Source organism: Telmatherina bonti (assembly GCF_933228915.1).
Source record: "Telmatherina bonti genome assembly, chromosome: 4".
In the NCBI taxonomy this organism is placed as follows: Eukaryota; Metazoa; Chordata; class Actinopteri; order Atheriniformes; family Telmatherinidae; genus Telmatherina; species Telmatherina bonti.
Window position 1 is genome coordinate 31,348,313 of NC_136622.1, and position 22,454 is coordinate 31,370,766.

The window sequence follows — 22,454 nt, forward strand, 5'->3', positions numbered from 1 at the left end:
TCTCCTCCCTTCAAGACAAATTCACTGTAGTCAAACACATCAAAAGAACTTGAAAAAGTCACACATCTTTGCTTTAACAGGGCTCCTTTGTGTCTGACAGTTAAGAAAAACTAATTAATGCTCACATGAAGAATTGGACGGGTAAACTTTAATGACATGTAACTAAACTTAAATCTCTAGACTATGCGCTGATAAGCTTAACAACACCGCCACCTTGTGGTCAATTCAAGAAGCTCATCCAGATTTTTTTTTTTTTTTCACTTTAAAAGGATTTTTGTAAAATAGTTTGTAAATATAAAACACAGACAGCAAGTCCAAACAACTGTCTATTTTATTAGATCTGAGCCAAAAGGTAGACATTTATCTTTCAAGCAAATGAAAATAAACCAAAGCAACAATCATGTAAGTATCTTAAACTACACCGTTCTAGAAAACAGCACACAAAATATAACTTTTTGATCAATTTTATGGAAAAAAAAGCCAAAATCAAACCCCAGATTTTTTTCTTAATGATAGATCTATTGATGAATTAAACATCTACCGTCTTATCCAAAGAGAGAATGACAAAGTCCTATTTACAGGTTCATTGCTAAGAAAGTGAGCAAAATACAAAGTTTGTTACAGTGCACTCCATGATGTTGCTGCGATAGTGACAGTCTCACCGTGCACAGCAGACTTTCTCTGCAGTCTTGCAAGCGCCATAATTATCCTGCCTAACATTTCGTGCTAACAGGCATGCGATAATGTGGATGTGTAGAAAAACATAATAAATATCAATGTTTTATGAAAACAAATCTGAAAACACGTCACAAGAAAATAACCGCGAGATGCTTAGGTTTGCAAAGTGAAATTAAGTTAAAATGAAACATCAAAGCTCTACATGTTGTAGAGGCACGTTACTTTAATGCAGGAGTCCAAGGGAAAAGATTGGTCAAACTGCAGTGAGAATAAAACATGAGATGGATTACAGGATGGCTTTTTAAACAGGACACAACATGTAGAACAGGAAACAACACTGGGACTCTTAAAATAATTATTGATCCTATTTACTACAGTAGAGTACATAGTTTTATACACAACCAACGATAAGGAGTGCATAAATGTTCAAAATTAATATGGTTCGTTATACACAACTACCACCATGATCATCCCTGAGAACACGTTTTGGTTCAGTACTCAGTGTATCTGAAATTTACGGACATATGATTTTCAACTTCTGACATTTTTGCTTCGTCATGTGTCGATTTCTGGAACAAAAAAAACAAAAACAAAAAAAAAAAGTCTAAATTTCTTCAGCTTGAAATGTCCACTAATAATGCCTCAGATCATCTCATCAGTATTAGGAGAGTTTAATGTAAAAATGAGTTGTCGCAACTAAGCTGTCACTATGTTGTTTCCTGATTGGCTTGTGTGAACTGTCAAGAACATGTTGAACTTGAAAGAGTGAAAGAGTACGTCACAATCCACAGTACTGGCTGTAGAAAATAGAGGAAACTTGCTGCCTTGGCTTTATTGTTACTGTTAACCCTGATTTAAAAGCATGTATTTTAGGCATACATAAAAAAAGAAGCAAAGACTGGTGTTCTGTGCATAAAAATGACTAACATCAGGAAGGATTTCATGTTTGCTCTGTTAGTCTTCGTCAACTGAGCCTCCTCTTTATCTTTCAAGTCTCTGGTCCCTATGGTGGCTTGCTCACTTCGAAATTCATCATCGGCCACAACATTAAAACCACTCAAAGATAAAGAAAGACAGAAAATCTATTTTTGCCAAATGTTCTGGTGGGAAACTCCTGGAATTCAAGTGGATGTTGTTTTTACGTGCACCGCCAACATAAACACTGGCAGACATGACAAATGGCTCGAGTTGTTAGTCAGGCCTTTAACCCCCCTCCTCCTAAATCCCACTGAGCAGCCTGATCCCAGCGGACCATAACCCACGGGACTGCAAGGACTGGATGCCGGCATACCAGCATCAGGCGTCACAAGACATTCACAGGAGGTCCTGTGTCCACCAGTGGGTCAGAGCAGTTTTGAACACGAGGGGAAACTAAACAATACTAGACAGTTGGTTTTAATGTTATGGCTGACAGATGTGCAACTCCTCTTCATCTCCATTTTATTTTTTCCTTCAGGCCTCCTCCTCTTCCTCCTCCTGGTCACTATCATCAGAACCTGAAAGACAAAAATAGAATGGTTGCAGTGTGAATCTTTGGTGGTTCTGAGTCTAAATGGTCTTTTTAAAACATCATTTTTACTTTGATAAATAAGCAGAAAATAATGAACAGAGTGTGATAAACTGCTGTCCCTCAGGTCCTCCGACCTCCCGCCGGTTATCTACGATGCTTAAGTTTCTATCATTGCTGTCAAAAGTGATATCTTACCATCAATCACAATTTCTCCACCCCCATCCTCTTCTTCTTCCTCCTCCTCCTCCTCCCCTCCTTCCTCCTCTGCGCTCTCATCTGAGGAGGAAATATATATTGCATATTAAGTTTATCTGGTAGAACACAGACATTTATATTTCAAGTACAACACAACTCAGTGAACTCAGTTCTTCTGCGCTTCAGCCTCTTCGTCACGATGCTGTTTTTATTCCAAAGAAATCTGCAGACATTTTTGTTACATAATGTAAAGTCACATGCAAACCTTACAACCTGCAAGGTTTTACGCATCGAAAAATATCTCATCTGGTCTTCATATGAGATTCAAACAACCTCGGACAAATAAGACATTATAGCATTTCTCTTTAAACAAAAAGTCAGAGTAGAAGTTAAAATGAAATAAAAAAAAAAGGGTAAATAGTAGCTATATGCTGCTGAACTAATGTACTTTATTAAGGTTGTCCCAAGTACTTTTGTAAAAGTAGAGAATTTGGGAGTTTGCTGGTCTGGAGCCTGCAGGTTGTTGCTGAACACCATATCTGCACTAACCCTTCATACCAGCTGTCACAGTGGTGGAAGGGGGGGAAGGGGTTTGGGCTTGTTTTGCCTCTATAGGACCTGGACACCTTGCTGTCACTGAGTGGACGTGGACCATGATCACCTCTGTATACCAAAGTATAAATATGAGGCCATCTGACAGATAACCCTTGGCTGAAATTAGCTCAAACAGGACAAGAACACCAAGCACAGCAGCAAATCTTCAACAAAATGGCTGAAAAAAAGCTAAATAAAGAGTTGCAATAACCCAAAGTCCAGACCTCACCCTGACTGAAATTCTGCAGGAGCATAAAAACAGTGACACATAAACACTCAGAGCTCAATGAACTGAAGCAACACAGTAATAAAGAAAAGACAGAAGTTTGTCTGCAATGATGCAAGACTGATGACATCATGCAGAAAATGAGTAAGTCATAGCTGCTAAAAGAGGTTCCACCAGCGATTGAATCATGGGATGATCTTAGTGTTGCACAAACCGCTTCTGCATTTCCGTTCGATGTTGGTTAAATAAATACAAGACTCAGTGAACTACGCCTTATTTCCTTTTAAGCTTTGATAATGAACAGATGATTCATTGCTGTCCTGACAAATAAAAACCTTGAAACCTTCTCTTTCCCTTTTACTGCTAATTTCACTTCAGCTTTATTCGTTTAGCACCGATTCACAACAAAGAATCCATTTATAAGACCTTTTAAATAGGATATCTGGGAGAAATTGGATAATCGCAATAATCTGACCGGGCGCATATGCATGCTCTTCTGAAATCCACTGATTAAAAAAATCTGCATCTACATTTATAAGTACATATGCGGACATATTTTTTAATATGTAGGTGCACGGTGACATCGTTTTGTGGGAGATCTGTTGGTTTCCTTATATAGGCTATTATGAATTGGTTTTCATTATGTTTTTTTTTTCCCTGTCTGTAAAGCGTCTTGAGATGGCATTGCCGGGATTTGACACTACATAAATAAAGTTGAATTGAATTGAATTCCTGTTATTTTCAAAACATCTTTTTTTTTTTAACGTGTCTTTTTTAAGCTTTGGCTGCTTAATTCAGAGGTAAGAAGGTGCTAATTAATTTACATATTTGCTTTTTTCTTGCTTGTTTTTTTACTGTAGTGGTCTTGAAACACTTTCCGCAGGACCCCCTTAGTATGAACAATAATAATGTGAAGCTCCCCCTCCCTCTACCAGATGAACATCAACACTTATGATGATTTGTACAAAGATATGTACTGTGGAATAGTATTGTTTGGTGGAGAAATATTCTTTAGTCCTTTACTTAAACCATATTATAAATCCAAATTTGGCATCATCTCGAAGGGAGCAGCTGATCATGAGGGATGCAGCTCTTTGCACATGCACAGACATAAAAAGGCTAAATAAATCCGATAACCCGATAATGACATTTACTGAATAAAGGATATCACATCTACATGACCGGCTGCATTGTCCAATACCTCCAGTAATCAGGTAATAATCTGATGTTTGGTCTGCATGTTAAAATCATCTCAGGCGTTTTATGAACTAAATCAATTCAAGCCTCTTCGTTGTATCCAATCAGAGTTCATACAAGCTCATTTCTATAAATTCAGCCGAGTTAAGGAAACCAGCGCGTTGCATCGAAGCAACGACAAAGAATAATGAGCCGAAATTATGTGTTCCTATACATAAAGATTTTTAAAATGTTCTGCTTTTGTACCAACCTGCACTCGCCCCCCTTTCCTCCTCTTCTTCATCCTCCTCCTCCTCCTCCTCCTTGCTGTGGCCTTGTTCTGGAGCACTTGTCTCCTCGCCAGGTTCATCGTCCGAGTCAGAAATCACCACACACTCATCCCTGTTACCGTTGTTGGCTGCCCTGGCCTCGGTGCCACTACTAAGGAAAAAGTAAAGAAAGTCAAACACACACAGTCGCGTTAACGAGTACACTCATTATTTTGGTATGCATCCCATCTGGTCTTACCAACAGGAAACAATGTATAAAAGTAAAAACCCGGACACTGTTAGTGAATACAGGAACTATAATTTGAAGGTACTGCAGGTGAGAATATTTGTAGGATTTACAGCTTAATGAGTGGTTTGTCTACATTACACAGTGTGTTGTCGATAGCTTTAACATGAGCGCCTGTTTTACCTGCCGTTCTCCCGAGGTTCCCAGAGAGGAGTGAGGTAGTATCTCAGGGGGTCTCTGTAGAGGTCATCTTTAAGTATCTAAAAAAAGACAAAAGTACAAAATATCATCTAAACGAATCTCAAATAAGATAAACAGCATTTTGCAAGTGTTCGAACATTCAATGTCAGCCAGGTTTTATGGAGAGGCAGCCGCTGCACAGCGAGACATGCTGCCTGTTATTTCATGCACTTTTCTCTGGTTTTGTGAATAACTGTACATTGTTTACTCTAAGAGGCTGACACTGTCTGAGACTTTACTGTTCCGTTTGCTAATTCAGTGGTGTAAAATACTCAAGAAGGTTTAAAGTATGGCAGTGTTTAGGTCACATGGTAAAGCAGCTGCCCCATATAAAGAGGCTGCAGCTCCTGAGCACAGCTGGCGCCAGGTTAGGTTATGTCAGCCACCTCTCACCAACCCCCGTTTATCTAGTAACCACTTAACTAGTAGTACCCAGAACATCTTTTTTCATTTGTTGTCCTTTTTTGTTTACAAAAAGAAAAGAAAAATGAAAAAGAAGCTTCAAAGGGGAACTACTGAACTTTGGCAGCTTTTTCCTACTTTGGCGCCCCCTGACGACGGCTAATTTATCATCCTGTCTCTTCTCCTTAACGTTTTCTAATTCTTTCCCTAACTTTCTTCATAAATGTCCTCATGGATTTCTTTGTGTTTCAGCCACTACTGTGGAGTGTGTTTCCCCCCGAATGCTTCAGGGGTGCACCAGCAGCTCCAGGAATCTACATGATGAATGTCAGTGCAGCATCAAATCGAGTCAGAAGCAAAGCGTTTAAGGCCGTAAAGTAACTAATAAAATGTATTATAAATAATAAAAGCAAATTAACTTTCGATATGCATTTCTATTTCCAAATATAAACTGTGAAAACCACATCTGCTACATTTCAAAACACACACACACATCCGGACATCATCGCAGTTTTCAACGAGATACTTCAACTCTTAAGCTTCCTAAACATAATCCATCTTTTATCTACTTGTTTCTTTTTCATATATGTGAACACAGATGTCCTCATAGAGTTTAACCAGCCAGTTCACAAATATTAAATCTGCATCATGTTTGCTTAAGAAGCCCATGTTTAAACAGCAGAAAATTCTCTAGAGCATTTAAGGAGAGCACAGCGGCATGCTATTTGTTGCTTTCCTGCTCATCTGCATATTACTCCAAACTCTTCCATCCATACTGCAGATAAATGGGAATAAATGTAATGTAGTCAGGTGTGTAAATTTCCCTTTTACAATGACTTAACACACAAGTGAAAAATAGAAAAATAGAAAACAGGGACAATCAATGTTACATTTCTTTACCAAGAGATTTATTTTCCAGTATAAAAAACATCAGGCCATTTCCAACTACGTCAGACTGACTACCTTTAACTAGATCTATTTATTGAAAGATTAGAAAATCACAAGTATTTTGGCACTTCTAAGCATGTGATAGGTACTGTTTTACTTTGCTCTTGATTTGCAGTCTACTCAGCAGTCTTTATCTTTGACTGCAATTCTAATGTAACTCAGGATAAAACCACTAAAGCCATTATTCTTCATCACCAATTCATAAAGATTTAACAAAAAAACTGAGAAAAGATGCTGCAATAACCTTTTAAAATTAGAGTTGCATCAAAGTTTTGAGCCTTTGAGAAGTGTTTCTAAACTATTAGCATTTCTCTTGTGTGTTGGAGGTGTTCTCATGTGTGCCATCAGTATGAGTGTGCATTTTTGTTACTCTATTTAATAGATACTCCAGAGCTATCGTTCCCAAACTTTTGAACCACTTTGTGCAGCAACAAAATTACATCTTTCCTGTTAAACAGGAAGTTCTGATATATTCAATCATTTCTACACCCACAAGTGTAAATTGTTTTTTAAAATATTCTAAATGAGTGATCTTTCAAGAGAAAATCTAAATGAATTTAGCTTTAACTCATCACTACAAACATTATATCACAAGTACTTTAATCAGATTAAAATCCCTCTACGTTCAGTGTTTTGACTATACGCACATTTTGACTTATTTTTAAATGACAGAATATCTTAATTTCCACTATCTCTCTTACATACATTACTGTTATACAGCTCTTCCTACACCTATTGAACCCTGGTAAAGCAGAAGAGGATGGAGCGGAAACATCTCAGATGGACAGGAGCTTAATTGTTTGTTTAAAAAAAAAATTGCTTTAAATCGCGACTTTTAGTCAATCAGGAAACCTTGTAGTCCAGCATATTAGACCATGAATGTAACAGCAGTAGTTAAAAAGGTGCAAAAGAGGTTTCATTTCCTTAGACTGCTGAGGCAGAACCAAATGGATATCCGGCTGCAGATGGCTTTCAGTCGCACCACTACAGAAAGTGTGGCAACTTACTGTGTCACAGCGTGGCATGCTGCTGCACAGCAGTAGACAGGAAAGCCCTACCAGGGGTAATAAAGACAGCTCAGAAAATCATTGGCTGCCCCCTGCCTGCCATGGAGGACAATGCCAGCTCTTGCTGTCTCAGAGCAAGTAAAATCCTGCCAGACCTCTCACACCCCGGGCAGAGACGCTTCAAACTTCTGACAGAAGGTTCAGCGGTATGAGGACAAGGACAATCCGCTTGGAGACTAGTTCCTACCCATGGGCCATCAGACTTTTATATTCAAAAGAACAGTCAGGCTGAACATCCACAAGGATGAAGAGTGTCTGTGCAATACTGCATGAGAACATTCTGCTGCTGCCAGAGCCTTATCTTATTCAGTTTTTCTTTGTATTTTGGATAGTTTATATTCCTAATTTCATTTTCTATACTTTTTGCACTCGTTATTACTTTTTAAAAAAAAAATATTATTATTACTTTGATTTTAAAGTGCAATAATGGGAGGAACTAAACCAATTTCCTTGTATCATTATTATACAAATACTTGAAATGATGTGTATGTAAAGTGCCCAGTGACAACATTGTTGTGAAGTGGTGCTACATAAATAAGTCTGAATTGAATTGAAATACAATGACAATACAGGCTTTATATGTTTGAGTATATTATAATCATTAACCAAAATATCCATGGTGGAGAGGCCATTTGTACCTGTGCTACATCATCTTGTCCTGGGTTACTGTGATCACTGAACCAGCTGAAAAAGGTCTCATAAACCCCTCGTGATGATTTCCTGGGTTCACTGTGAGCCGTCAGGTTGTGTCCACGATGCCACAGGATGGGGTTGGAGAACGACATGGGTGAACCTAAAAACAGGAGAGGTTGGTTCATAATTAAGACAGCCATATAGATTTTAGTCTAAATGCAATCAGAGCACTGGCGTTTCAGGACCCTTAGTCTGAGAGAAAAAATGAGTTTTCGTTTCTTTTTTAAAATTCTCTTAATAAATTATAGTTAGTGTCAAAATAAAAAAATTTCAATTACTTAGATTTATAGGGGGTTTTTATTTGTTTTTACCTCCCATCCCAAGGTGCAGCTCTTTCATAATGATGTTGTTCTGGAAATACGGGTTCCGTCGGAAGTGGAAGCGAATCCTGTAGCCCAGTTTGTTGTTCTTGAAAGACTCAATCTAAGAAAGAAAAAAAACTAAATGTTGTGGCACAGAATTTGTAACAGCCATATTTGTGTCACTATGATTTACCTCAAGATCAGTCATGTAACTTAGAGCGTCTTCATCTGTCTCATCAATGTGAGCTGAGAGATGAGGATGGTTCAACAGCTGGGAGATGAAAGTTAAGATAAAAGACACACATACGCTAATTTGCAGGAATGGAGAGTGTGTGACATTTTTCATTTCAAGGATACAGCCGTCACCCAAAAGCCAGGGATCGTTTTTGTGATGGCACTTCTCTGATCAAGATGCGGGCGCCTCTGACGACCAACTTTGAGCTCCAGGCGTTGGTGAAGACGAGCACTTTTCTTCTCAAGGGCTTCCAGTCTCATCTGCACTTGTGCCAGCAGAGCCACTGACTGTCTTATCTCTGGGGCCATTTTAACAGACACAATGGCACACTCCCCATCATCATTGTCCTCATTGTCTGATGGAAAAGAAGAGCTTGGTGTGGAGGAGGACCCAGATACAGATTCATCCCCTTCATCTGCCTCGGGTACATTATCTCCATCCTCTCTGTCAGTGCTGTGCACCGATGTGGAGCTGTCTGCTGCTGCCGCCTGGGTTTTTGAGCCTCCTTTTGAGGACTGATGGCCTCCGCGTTGTTTGAACTTACTCCCATGTTTCACTTGTTTCGCCTTTTCTGATGAACAAGGAGTCTCTTGGCTGTCCTCTCCATCTCCTCCAGTGAGACTGGCAAGTGCCTCAGCAGCAGCTATGGCAGCAGAGTCAGATTGATCAACAGGAGTTGAGGGACGCTGCTCTGATCTTGCAGTTTTCTTTGTTTCTTTTGAATCAGCAGATCCTTGTGGATCTGTGGACTGTGGCTTGTCGGTGGAGTTGGCATCGTGGTCGCCAGTGCTGGAGCTGTTGTTGACACTGTTGCCATCAGTGCGATCAGACATATGATCAGTCTTCAAAGCACCTGGCTCATTCCCGCAACCTTTTGACTTTGTCCCATCTGCTTCTTTACTTTCATTTTCACTGGTTTTAGAACTTTCCAATGTTTCTTTTGCATCGTCACTTACTTTAGTAGACTTTTTGGGAATCGTGTCGCCGTCATCCCGTTGGGGGGATGCGCATCGTTTCTTCGATGCGGAGTCAGCGGGCAGTTTGCAGTCCGTCACTTCACTCATGCTAGCTAGCTAGCAAAAGAGCTAACAAGCTATGACGCCCGAAAAACTCTTACAGAATAAACCTGAGTGCAATCAACTGCAACAGTAATCTAGCTGTTTTTGGAAATCGTTGTTAGTGTGATGCTTGGGTGGGATGGATGCAAGCTACATTCTCAGCTAAGCTACAACAGGAAGCAGTTCTAGTATTTCTCCGCGGCCTTGCAGACGGCTAACAATTAGCACGCTAACTTAGTTAGCTTGCGTTACCCGATTTTTTGTGTACTTCCACCGACAACTGCACCACATTTCCACGAATATTACTCCGACAAAAAATACCCGATCCAGGTAATCAAAGCCACCAACGAAAGACTGCTATTAGCGAAAACAGGCGCTCTTTATATTAGTTTATATTTGCATTGTCCGTTAGCTTACTATGCGTTCAACGACGTGAGAGAAAAACAATCCTCTGATTGGCTGCGACACGCCGCGCTAAAACCTTTCAACCAATCACATTTAAGGGTGTGTTTACACAGTAATCTGTACTGCTTGGTGTACTGCGCAGCAGAGGGGTAGCTTCGTGAGAAAATAAAGCTTTTTAAAATCTTTTTATACGTATAATTACCTAAATACTCTTCTAAATGGAAGTCGCGGTAATTTGCTCATATTTTATAAGCAGGAGGCATAAGCTATGACCTATTTTTTTTTTTATAGTTGACAGTGTCTAATGTAGATATGCACGCACATATAGATCTAAATCTAGCATATTGATGGCTACAACCCCCTTCAATCTCCTCTACATTCAGATTAAATGTATATTTTTTATAATATGGGGACGAGCTTTACATTGGGATACACAAAAATATTTTTAACAAACAGAATCACAACAGAATAAAAGGCCAACTGAGCAGCCGATGGGAAAAGAGATGCCAAAATGAACTAGTCACATTGATTTAATTTTGGTTTGCGGGATTATTAACTCCTGTTTACAGCTTAATTAGACAACATTAGTTAGATGAAAATCTGCAGTAAGCTACTGGGCGTTTAAGTAGCTCGAACCAAACCAAACGGAGGGTAGTTTGTAGGATTATACCAATTTAAACAACAAATTTGGGTCACACAAGACCCGGTAGGTCAGATCTAAAATTAGAGGCTGCATCTTTCGAGAGAGCAACCAGACTGCGCTGCATAAAGTCATGTAAACCAGAGGATCCATTAACACAAGGGCTGCCAGTGAAGACAGGGTTTTCATGAGTGTCATTTAATGCCACATGACTGAAGAAGCTCCGTGCGTAACGCAACGCTGGATCAACACCGAACACTGCTGCGCGAACCATGACTATTTACTAGTGTTTCTTAAAACCGCTGTATGTACTCTTATACACCCTTACAAACATGTCTTTTTTAACTATACCAAGCCAGGAGGGCCTTTTTACCACGGTCAAATCTGGCAAATCAGCCGAGGGAGAGGAGGCTCAGTCACGCACGGACGCCGATGACTGTGATGATGATGAAGATGATGACAGCGAGGACGTCCGACTCATCCCACGGTGCTCTCCGGTGCCCAGGAAGCGAGGCGCGTCCATCTTCGATGAGACCGCTGAGTATATGCGGATCCACTTGGCGTTAGCTGCCGGGAAAAGGGTGTCATTCGCCGACACAACAGGTGGAGATCTGGTGGATGTGAAGGAATTTGTTGCCTTCGATTCTGACGACGAGGAGACCAGCACAAGGTGGGAGGAAGAAGAGGCAAAATACCGAAAAGCACAGCGGGAGCCGACCTACACCGTGCACCCAGAGTTTCATGCTCCCACCGACAATGTCCTGCTGAAGGCTGTGCGCACTAACAAAGTTGAAGTTGAGAGGATATCCCCAGTAGAGGATGAGCCACTTGCCTTTAGTGGGTTAATACGAGTCCTGAACATCTCCTTCCACAAAGCAGTTTACATCAGATCTACCATGGACAACTGGGGCTCTTACTTTGATTACCCAGCAGAGTATGTCCACGGATCTAATGATGGGGACACTGATCAATTCTCCTTCAAGATGTCCTTTGCACCACCTTACACCACACATGGCTCTCGCATTGAGTTTGTGGTTCGCTATGAGACCTCTGATGGTGATTACTGGGCCAATAACTCCTCTATGAATTACGTGGTAACACTGCTCCTGTCCTATGAAGAGGACCCTGGCCATACAAACATCGATGTACAAGAAATAAGAAGTATCCTGAAACCTCCAAAAGTATACAGGTACATGTCCTGTTATACTTGGCCGAACACAACAGTTTGTGCACTGGTTTTGGCACTTTTTCTGCCTGTTAATTCATCATACCACAAGCATCCTCAGACAGATCAGGGTCCCACAAGCTGTTCATCCTTTTAATCACTGGCGCTATTAAGGTACTCAAAAGCCCAGTGATTCTAACAAATATGATACAACAGACTTGCATAGAAAAGAGACGGGTTTATTTTAGGACATGCTCGATATTAGCCATCAGACAAAGCGCACAAAGCCACAGGGGCAACAACTACAGAGCTGCACCTGCTTACAAATTCCCTTTGAGGTGGGGTAGCTGAAATCAGTTTACAGCTTTATTCACTGGTTCTGCCTGTGAGAATGCACTCAGCAGAGTAAGAATTCAAGTCTAAAGCAGAGCGTTATTAAACAAAGTTAGACACTGTTGCATGTTGAAAACAGGGACGTCAGAGAAGATGCATAGTTTACAAAGCATTTCTGTGACTTGCTTTGCTCTTTACTTTCTGCTGCAGTGAGACATAGAAAGACTTCTTTTTAGAGAGCACACACCCTGCTTCGAATGCCAAACACCCAGTGGTGTGTGAGGCGATCAAAATAGGCAAAGGGCAGGTGTCGTTTTCAGTCCTGGCGTTTCCCTGAACTAAAATTTACCTCTGACCTTTTCTATCAGAGTCATAGGGGAGCAAAGCAATTTCAAAGGAGGAGATTGGCTTCTCTCCCATGTGTAATTAAGAGGCTGGCACACGGACTACTTTGCTTCCTTCTGCACTCCATTAAAGCCAACTAATCCCCTTATTTATTGTAACATCAACATGAAAGTACGTGATCGATCTTGCAATGCTCGGTCACGGAGGCGGAGGAGGATCAGCAACGCTCCCTGGGCTTGTGAGGACATATAAAAAAGCAAACAGCATATAAACCGATGTAGTTGTCATGTAGGTCCACCACTGCAGCTGTTTGGAAGCAGGAAGGAGCCAGATGGTTCATTAAGGATGGATGGCTTGCTTATTGCAAATGAGGAGTTTGGGGAGCAGAAACTGTAACATCACAGATACTTATAGATTTAAAGTTGACTGATAACTGTATGTTGAAACAAGGCAGCCAAAGGGATTAGGATAAATTGAGACTCTGCAGTGTGTTTCATATGGTGTTTTTTATATTAGGTATATTTTACCAAAACACATCCTCTTCAAATAATACTCGAGTAAATACTAGAGTAGAGTACATACAGGTACATACTAATAAATGTTATGAGACTTGAGTGTTATGCTGCATTGTAGACTTTCTGCTTCATCAGTCTTTTTAATAAGTTTTATTACTAACTAGTTCAAACAGGACCACATATCTATATAAGGATTGGACAAAGCTTGGAGTTATGCTAACAGCTTCTAAATTTCCACACAAAGACACACCTGCCCATACGATGACACAAAGCTATTTTTTCTACAGCATCACACTGAGGTCAAGGTCTGGTTGGACATGGGCCGGAGTGTCTGATAACCTGACTTCTCAAAAGATTTACAATCGAATTCTTTTGAAAAACAAGCAGAGCTTGATCATTAATAATCAGTTTGATGGATTAAACATTGACAGACCTGTAAAGATCTGTGTAATGTATGTGTGATCTATATCAGATTTGATTTATTCTTCTCTTCTCATATATGTGTTAAAGATTTGGGCCACTTCTTTAGTTGAAGGAAAACAGGAAATAGTCGCAATGATGCGTAATTCATAAACAGAGTTTATAGAGCTGTTTTTCTTTCAGTTGTCTTCAGAAATAGTTTTCCAGGTTTTTTAAAGGACTTTCCAAAGGTCTTTAGATTTTGGCCTCCTTTTATCTCGTTCTTTGTCAAAATGATCCCACTACCTTGTTCATGTTGAGGTCTAGTCCAGAGATAACAAATCAAGACAAAGCATTGTTATTTGACATACCCCTGCCTTTTTACCTGTTTCTCTGTCTTAAGAACGGTGTCTTGACAGCCAACCTTATATGGAACCATTTCTGATGGACTTTATTGACTAATAGATGGATCAGCCGGAGATCCAGATGTATCTCTCAGGTTCTGTTTCAGGTCTTTACTGGAGTTTTTTCTGTTACAGACTTCTCTTTCAGATACTGTTCATCTGCTGTTGAAAGTTTGTCACTTCTTTTCTTCTTCTCTCATCAAGTTTATTGATTTTTTTTTTTTATCATTACATGTCGCACATCATGCTGAGATGTGTCAAGTGTTATTCCTATAACTCTTTGGAAATCATCTGGTAGGTGGAAAAATGCTGTTTTTTGCCTTTCAAATTGAATTTGCTTTCGTACCTTTTGTAGGTGTACCAGAAGAAATGGGAACAAATTATGTGTCTGCAACCAGCTGCTGGGAAGAAAGCCCCTAAAGATAGAGTTTAAAATGGGTTCTTTCCTAAGTTGGCTGTTATGTATAGACACAACACCCGCTGAGTTGGGAACCTTTTTGTGCTTGAATGATTCGTAGGTCAGTGTTAAGTGGCTTAACAAACAAAACTCACATTCTTCTAAAAATAGTCTGAGGACTGCTCTAAAAATGAGCAGACAAAACAGCCAAAGGAAATTCATAAAAGACCTTCAAAAAGCCCGGAGAGCTGTTGCTCAAGATCATTTAAAGAGATTAAAATAAAGTTTGTCTCCCTGGAAACAAAATTTAAAGAGGCAAGAGGTGGCTCAAGACTTTTGCACATTAATCTTAACATGCATTAAGCAACATGCTATGTGCAGCTTCTGTAGCTCCTGTCACATGCCCGTCACACATCTTAACCTTTTGGCATTATTTACTGGACTCCTTGCAATGTTGCATCCCCCCTATTTCGTAAGAAGTGACCTCTCTGTGAGCATTTCTGCTTCGCATCGTTTGCTTTATTTAGCTCTATTTATTTTCCATTAATGTCTCCACCATTACATTCGATACATAAACTTGTACTTTGAATTATGACTTCCACTGGCTTTTGCCGGGCTCCGTTTAACCTTAGTCAACAAAATCTCTCTCAGTTATTTTCCATCTTGCCATCGACTAACAACCTGTCCAATGAGACGGGTCACTGCTGAAGCTTTTGGCTCCGCTGTGCTGCAAGTCAGACATAGAAAATATACAACAACGTGCAACACTAATATATGTTTAACCAACATAGATTATTCAGCACCTTAACTGCATTAGCAATTAATAAAGTGTAATTATCCAAAACCAGTGTTGCTGACAGTATTAATGAGCTCATTCTCTCTAACAGCTTTCTTTCAACATAATGCACTCCCTTACAGCCTTATCAAAATGTAAAACCATGCAGTCTGTTGGAGAAGTTTCATTAGCTTTAGAGGTATTGATTGTTGTTGTCTTCATATTATATCCTAAATGTCTATTTTCTTTTAGTGTGAACAGTGATTCCCCTTCAGAAGATGAACTGGAAAAGGCAAAAGGTATTAAATAGTTTCCTTAGTAGAAAATCTCTGCTTTCTCATCAGACTGAATACCAAGATTTAATGTTGGGCTTCTGTTAATTTTCCAAACATTAAAAAGACTTGATTAAAATCAGAATGGTTAAAACGAGTGCAACATGCTCAGATTTCCTGTATGCAACTCAATAAGAACTTCCATTGTGTTTATAATCATTCAGATGAATTCAGACCAATCCGGTTTTCATTTGTATTACTGGCATTTTTTTAGTGAGTGAATGCAGTTTTATATAATATGGCTATTGGCTTTTCTGTGTTCAAATTAATAACAACCTCACTATCTATTTATTTGTTTTATATCATCAGAAGAACCAGCAGCAACCTCCAGGTCTGGGCTTGTCAGGCCTATACCTGTGTGTCCGGTCATCGTACAGCCAGAGATTGATATAGAGGTAAGTCTAACATGAGGAGAACACAGAGCACCACAAGAGTAATTTGTGATTATTTTGCTAGTCATTAAAGATAAAAAGCCAAAAGTGGTTAAGCATTTGGGAAAATTACTTGATGGATTAGATCCAAATGAACTTGGCCTGCATGCAGTTGTTAACACATTCATATTTAACAGGTAAGCAGACTAAGTGCTTTCTCCATTCATTCAGGTCATGAATATAATAAATCATAACAAACCTTTCTGTTCAACTTTAAAAGCTTATCACCATGGGCTTGGTTGTTTATATTGTTCACAGCTCATTGAAGCTTCAGCAACAACTTAGGTAATGTCTCACTTCTCACAGCTGCAGCATGTGCAGTTTATTTTGCACATCTCCTTCTTGCTCTACTCATATCATGATGCATGCTCTTCAGGTTTTTGCACCTTTTGATTGGTTAACCTTTAGTCTCCTTCACAAATACGACCCCAAAGGAATCAGAATATATTTATATATATATATATATATATATATGTATGTATGTATATATATATATATATATACATGTATGTATGTATATATATATATATATATATATATATGTATATATATATATATATATATATATATATATATATATATATATATATATTCTGATTCCTTTGGGGTCGTATTTGTGAAGGAGACTAAAGGTTAACCAATCAAAAGGTGCAAAAACCTGAAGAGCATGCATGGGGATTATAGATTATACACATATATATATATTTATATATATATATATATATATATTTATATATATGTGTGTGTGTGTATAATCTATAATCCCCTTCTATTAATCATCATACTGATATCCTGTATCTGCTAGGCACGCACTCATCCATATCTGTTTCATCTCAGTATTCACATGCATGTCTTTTTTTCCTTTTCAGCAGGCCGTTGCCAATAAAAAGGAGTCAGTCAGCCAGTATATGAACATCAGTTTTCATTTATTCTACAAAGATTTTTAATAAATTGTTGGCAGTTATGTGCTGGCAGTGCAACTGTCTGTATCCACCGTCCCAGCGGTTCACTAACACCATTCAACTGAGCATAAAAGTTTGGTTTTCCAAAACTTTTTAAACAAATCCAATAAAGACATTAATTAATTTGGCTGTGAGTGTTACTGAAAAGCTCTCTTGAGTCAAACGGGAAACAGGCTTCTTGGAAAATGTATTTGGTGCAAATTTATGAAGCATAGAATTCCAATAACAAAAACTGCAGCATCCAAAATGTCAAATGCACCGTTGATTTGTTGTAAAAATCAGTCCCGCCTCTAACTTTTGCAACCGTTTCATTTCTCTCTGGCAATCTGAGTCATTTCAAAACATCATTTGCAGTGTATTTATCTTTGTCTACCTGTCGCCTACTGCCTAACACCTAACAATGTCTATCTTAGTTGTGTTATTTTTATTTTATGTCTCCCACTCCGGCAATTTTATCTGCTTTATGTTCTGTATTTTAGTGATACCATGTCACTATGACCTTACATGTTGGATAAAATCAAGGAAAGGCATAAAATATTACAAACATTACAACAAGGTGTAAGAGAAATATTGAAAATAGGATAATAACAATGAGAGGAATTAAATAAAATGTAAAAAATTAGATCTGTCTATCTTGGCAAAAATTTGATCAAGTCTGGTCCTGCAGTGTTAACCACAAGTCTTTCCCAACTGGGCTTTCTAGTGTTTTATTATTAGTATGTCTGCTGTTTCTGTTCCCCGTGTGAATGGTCTAAACAGAAACCAGGAATTACTTTTCTAAAGTTTTATTTAAATACAGTCCTCGTCATCCACATCACCACTTACAACAACAGAGGACAACAAATCACCAGCTCAATTAAGCAATTCATTAATTAGTACAAAACAGAAATTTATTAGTTTGTAAATCAGGTGAAAAAAAAATATTATCTCATTGATGGGATTAATTGCACTTTATGATAAAAAAAAAAAAAAGTAAATCAGTGTGAAAATTCAACAATTGGGTAAACTTCACATTAATGCATGGATGAAAGTTATTGTGCTCTTTGTTTTTAAAAGAAATTTTGAACCATCTCATCATCATTTTGCATTCAAAGCATCTTTTTTCAGTAATTCTGAAAAAGATTTTCGTCTGTTTTCTTACTGTTTATATTCTGTCTGCATTTCTTTAATGTCAGCATGAAGTCTGTTGCACTGAAAAGCATTATTATCTTCTAAAATGCTTTTCTTTCCTCAGTGTTTGATGTAAATGTGGACAACTAATTGGATCCCTTTGTCTTTATTCTTGCCAAACTGTCACTGTTTTCTCACTTTAACAGATTGCAGTTTGCCCATCTGGTTCCTCTGTCCCATCCAACCACGAGCCTCCATCTGTTGATGGTACACCGTCCGCTCACACTGTATTCCCAGGTGAACAATTTCCTTGTACGTCTTCCGAAACTACCCTTCAAACTAATTCAGCCTTTGTACTCTGTGCCAGCAAATTAGTCCAGCCAAATAAGTCAGAGCCTTTACCCAGACCCCACTGTGAGTTGTGCAACCACATATCAGAGCAGCCAATATCCAGTTGTCCCTCTGCGTTGCTGCTGGCCTCAACTCTATCTCCTCAAGAGTCTAAACTGAGATCAGACTCCTCCCAGGCTGAAAGAGAGGTAACCCCTCCTTTAGAAGCCTCTCCTACATGTCCTCCAGCCACAGAAACCTGTCTGTCATCAACAATATTAGAGCATGGATTGACTGAACCTGAACTGTCTGCTGAGGGGGTTTCCTGTCCCATTGTGACTCAGGGCTTTGAGCGACAGGTTGCAGAGGGATCGAGTGAACTTGCTGAAAGATTATCAGAAAGTTCCATGAGGTTCACAGCATATTGTGTTGGCAGCACTCCTGCGCATTTGTCTCCTGAAGCAGAGACTCAAGCATCTGTGGGGGCTAAAGATGAAGCTCCACTATCACAGGAGCTCACAGAACGCACCTCAGCAAACACAGGCATCATCGAGGTGAGCCGTTACTCAGCTCTTCAGTCTGCCTCAGTCTTGGAAGAGAAGGAAGGCGCTCCTTGTATTCCCCACGACGTGTTAGAAAATGAGCCGAGAGAGTTGTTAGAGGTTTCTGAGCCCCAGTCTGAGCATGACATCAACAGGATTCTGATGCCCGGTGTTTTCTTTCTGAGTGGAGTTGTGTCCCTGTCAATAGTAATGCAGAAACCCTGTGCACTTTTCCTCATTGGATTGCTTTTGGTTTTACATCATTTGTGATTCTCCCCCAAAGATTTATTCAGTTTTATTGTAAAGTGCCTTTTAATGATTCCAAAACAAGCCAACAAATTGAACAAGTTTCTCACAAGGGACACGGTTATTTTTATGCCAAATGAAATTCAAAGCAAAAGTCCTTGAAGAATACTGCCGATATTTTTGGAAACTCAATAGAAACTCAATAGAATATCTAATATTTCTATTATCAAAACACTGTATACCATCAGAACTGTTTTGGTGTCAATCATTTCTACAGAGTACTTTTTTCTTTACAATTATTATCAGTGGCTGGGTATTGTTTAGCCGATAGAGAAGAAAAAGATGGTAGTAGCCACTACGTTGAAAAGCAAAGACTATGAAAAAGTGCCTTAAACAGTAGTGCCACTGGAGACCAGGGTCAAGATCCAAATCTAGTATACTTCTATCCAAATGAACAAGATAAGATAAGATAAGATAAGATAAGATAAGATAAGATAAGATAAGATAAGATAAGATAAGATAAGATAAGATAGTCTGTCAAATTTCTCTTTGACAGGCTACAGATAAAAACATATAGAATAAGGAAGAAGCATGAATACAATAAGTACAAAAGGATGAAAACTTATTTTAAATGACTCAGAGTGCTGCTTGCAGTGGGAATTAAACATGTTATACATCTTAAATTCTTTTTTTTAGTGTACTGTATTTATAAACCCACTGACTGCATCTGCATACCAGTTTCATTTCATTTTCATTTATTTATTTATTTGATCCATGGGACAGTGCACAAACAACATTAACCCCGCAGGGAAAGATGCGTCATGCCAGGTTATAGCACAAGTGCTAATTTCCACCTGTAAGTCTTCATAATACTATGACTGGCCTAATATTACTATTAAAAAGCAATTAAATCCATTATTACAAAACAAATGTTTGTAAAGTTGTGCTAAGCATTAATGGCTGAGACTTCAAACTGGCATTATTTTTTCACCAGGCAGTTTCAATAGGAAAGTCACCATAACGAGCTGCAAAGTTAGCAATAGCTAGCCATAGCTAGCATTAGCAGACTATCTGGTTCCTTAGCAGCTTATCTCAGACTGAATAAATACATGATTGTCTGTATTGAAAGAAAATAATGTGCAAACCATTTGGACATCATTTATGGTGTAGGTTGTTTAAATTTTAACTTTACATTGTGGATCATGCAGTGAACTGGAAGACAAATGTGACAATCATGGTTGTGTTGCTGCTAGTTGTGGCTAACTTATTTATTTATTTTATTATTATTTCTTTTTTTTTATCTTAGACAATATGGTTTGGACATAGGTTCAATTTAATTAACACAATATGAAAGGATTCTGATAATTTCTCTCAAAATTAAATGTTAATACCCTCTTTGGTTTCCATTGTTACTACACTTCAGGATGTAAATGAATCACAGAGTGACAGAAAACTGGTGGATTAGACAAAGAAGGGAAAAACAGGATCCAGTCATTATCACGGTTAATATGAAGTTAAAAACAGTATTAAAAATGGCATCTCAGTATGAAACATTAAGCAGAGTGCAATAAAGTTGTAATCTAATGGCCAACAGCGATGAGCCTTTTTTAAATTAGTTTGTCTTAATTTACATGCTGTGTATTAAAACATAATATCCAGTGTGTGAATTCTAAACTTATTTACAAAAAAATAGACAGTAAATCAAGACAAGGATACGTCGCACAACTTATGCCAGCTAACGGTAGCATTAGCTAACTAAGCATGACTCCAGCATACCAATGACCAAATGGAAAACTTGATGCTTCAAGCAGTTCTCTGAGAATTAGCAAAAGCTACATCACAGTGGCTAAATCCAGTTTTTAGATTTAGTCTAAAATCACCATATTGCTGTGAGTTTAATTGTTTTTAATTCCATATGTTATGTCCTTAATAAGGCACAAAAACATTACCATAAATAAAAGACTTGTTACGCCAAACACATATTAAGTACAATACTTTGTCTTAACACTTAAGATAGATAGAAATGGATGGACTCAAATAGAAATAGATCCAGATTTACGGACAAAACAAGTAGAAGAACTTCCTCTGTGGGCTGTAAAATGGTATCGATCTTTTGAGAACATCAGACAACCACACTGATGGTGTTAAACTTGTGTTTTTGTTGATTCATGCCAGTAAACTCATTCTGTTTTTGTGGCACAGCACAAAATTTTATGACCCTGAATTTTCATTTGAGTACAGAATGACATGTTTGAAGTGGTAAATGTTTTTTTTGCTGTGTATAATCATTAAACACGGTCTCGTGCCCCCACACTACTTTGTCTTCATTTATTTTTCCTCTACAGTGTTCTACAAAAGAAACACATTCGCTGCAATTTTATGCACAGTAATGGCATTACAGTGCAGAGCGGAACATTTTGTAGTCACTGACACACTTTAAAATAACATCAGAGCCTTTAGCGCGTCCATGACTGGAGTTCGTAGAGCTTTGCTTGAAGTAGAAACACACAGATGGCAACATGAGCTGCAGAAGGAAGCCAAAGGTCATGCATTGCATTGAAGTCACGGTGTCTTGCAGCACACATTGGCCATTGTAAGCTGAGATCAGTCGGTGAAAGCTGAAAATTCCTATGAAATCTACCTGGGTGATAAGTCAGAGACTCTGAGCCTGATATTTCAAAGACATCTTAGTTTTTGACCTTCAAAGTGTGAAACTTACTTAAATCTTTTCTCGCTTAATTTAATATGTAATGATTGGCTTTAAAAACTTAAAACTCGCATTTGTTTCTGTCAGTCCTTGGATGTTAAGTGTCTTGTGGATTACATGTGGATTATGTATTTGGCCTTGAAAGAAAATTTTTAATCAGAGCACACTTGCATTTCACAGACTTCTGCAGGGAGTATAGGAGTGATTAATTTGTGTGGCAGTCACATAGCTCCAGTGAGGAAAGTATTAAAAATTTAAGCAGACTTAAAACTGACCCAGCGTGAATTTTTTCAACTGATGCTCACTTTGACATAATCAGTGGGTTTTTTTTTTTTTTGGTTTTTTTTTTTAATAAGCAACAATCCAGACTAATGAAATCTGTGTCAAACAGTTATTATAAAAGGAGTTCAGTAAGTGATGTGGTATTCTTACCAAACAGCAGTTCAAAGGGGTACTGTCTTTCCGCCTTACCCAGCGTGGCATCATTCTGAGGGACAGCTGACTTGTTTGTCCAGAGATGTTTTATCATTAGAAAAACAGCAGGAGTGCCACCTTTGACAGATAAATCCGTCAGCA

At 38.6% G+C, this 22,454-nt stretch overlaps 2 protein-coding genes across 4 annotated transcripts; one reads left to right on the plus strand and one right to left on the minus strand.

Annotated features, from left to right (window-relative positions):
* Nucleotides 1–370: 370 nt before the first annotated feature.
* Nucleotides 371–10,436, minus strand: tspy (testis specific protein Y-linked). The gene is made up of 9 exons (XM_079238565.1): nucleotides 8,905–10,436; nucleotides 8,741–8,818; nucleotides 8,557–8,668; nucleotides 8,191–8,345; nucleotides 5,079–5,155; nucleotides 4,651–4,820; nucleotides 2,433–2,464; nucleotides 2,384–2,402; nucleotides 371–2,174 (listed from the first exon to the last, which is right to left on the minus strand). The coding sequence occupies exons 1-9, from the start codon at nucleotides 9,844–9,846 to the stop codon at nucleotides 2,131–2,133; spliced, it is 1,629 nt and encodes a 542-aa protein (XP_079094691.1). The 5' UTR covers nucleotides 9,847–10,436; the 3' UTR covers nucleotides 371–2,130.
* Nucleotides 10,437–10,859: 423 nt separating this feature from the next.
* On the plus strand, nucleotides 10,860–21,487 carry LOC306754986 (protein phosphatase 1 regulatory subunit 3A). Of its 3 annotated transcripts, XM_079239184.1 has the most exons (5): nucleotides 10,862–12,074; nucleotides 15,471–15,517; nucleotides 15,860–15,945; nucleotides 16,240–16,266; nucleotides 18,260–18,397. In XM_079239184.1, exons 1-4 carry the CDS (start codon nucleotides 11,218–11,220, stop codon nucleotides 16,264–16,266), a joined length of 1,017 nt encoding a protein of 338 aa, XP_079095310.1. In that variant the 5' UTR covers nucleotides 10,862–11,217; the 3' UTR covers nucleotides 18,260–18,397. The 3 variants fall into 3 exon arrangements, with proteins under 3 accessions (XP_079095309.1, XP_079095310.1, XP_079095308.1); XM_079239183.1 differs by lacking the exon at nucleotides 16,240–16,266 and having other exon boundaries at nucleotides 10,860–12,074; nucleotides 15,480–15,517; nucleotides 18,260–21,487; XM_079239182.1 differs by lacking the exon at nucleotides 16,240–16,266 and having other exon boundaries at nucleotides 18,260–21,487.
* The last annotated feature ends 967 nt before the right edge of the window (nucleotides 21,488–22,454 follow it).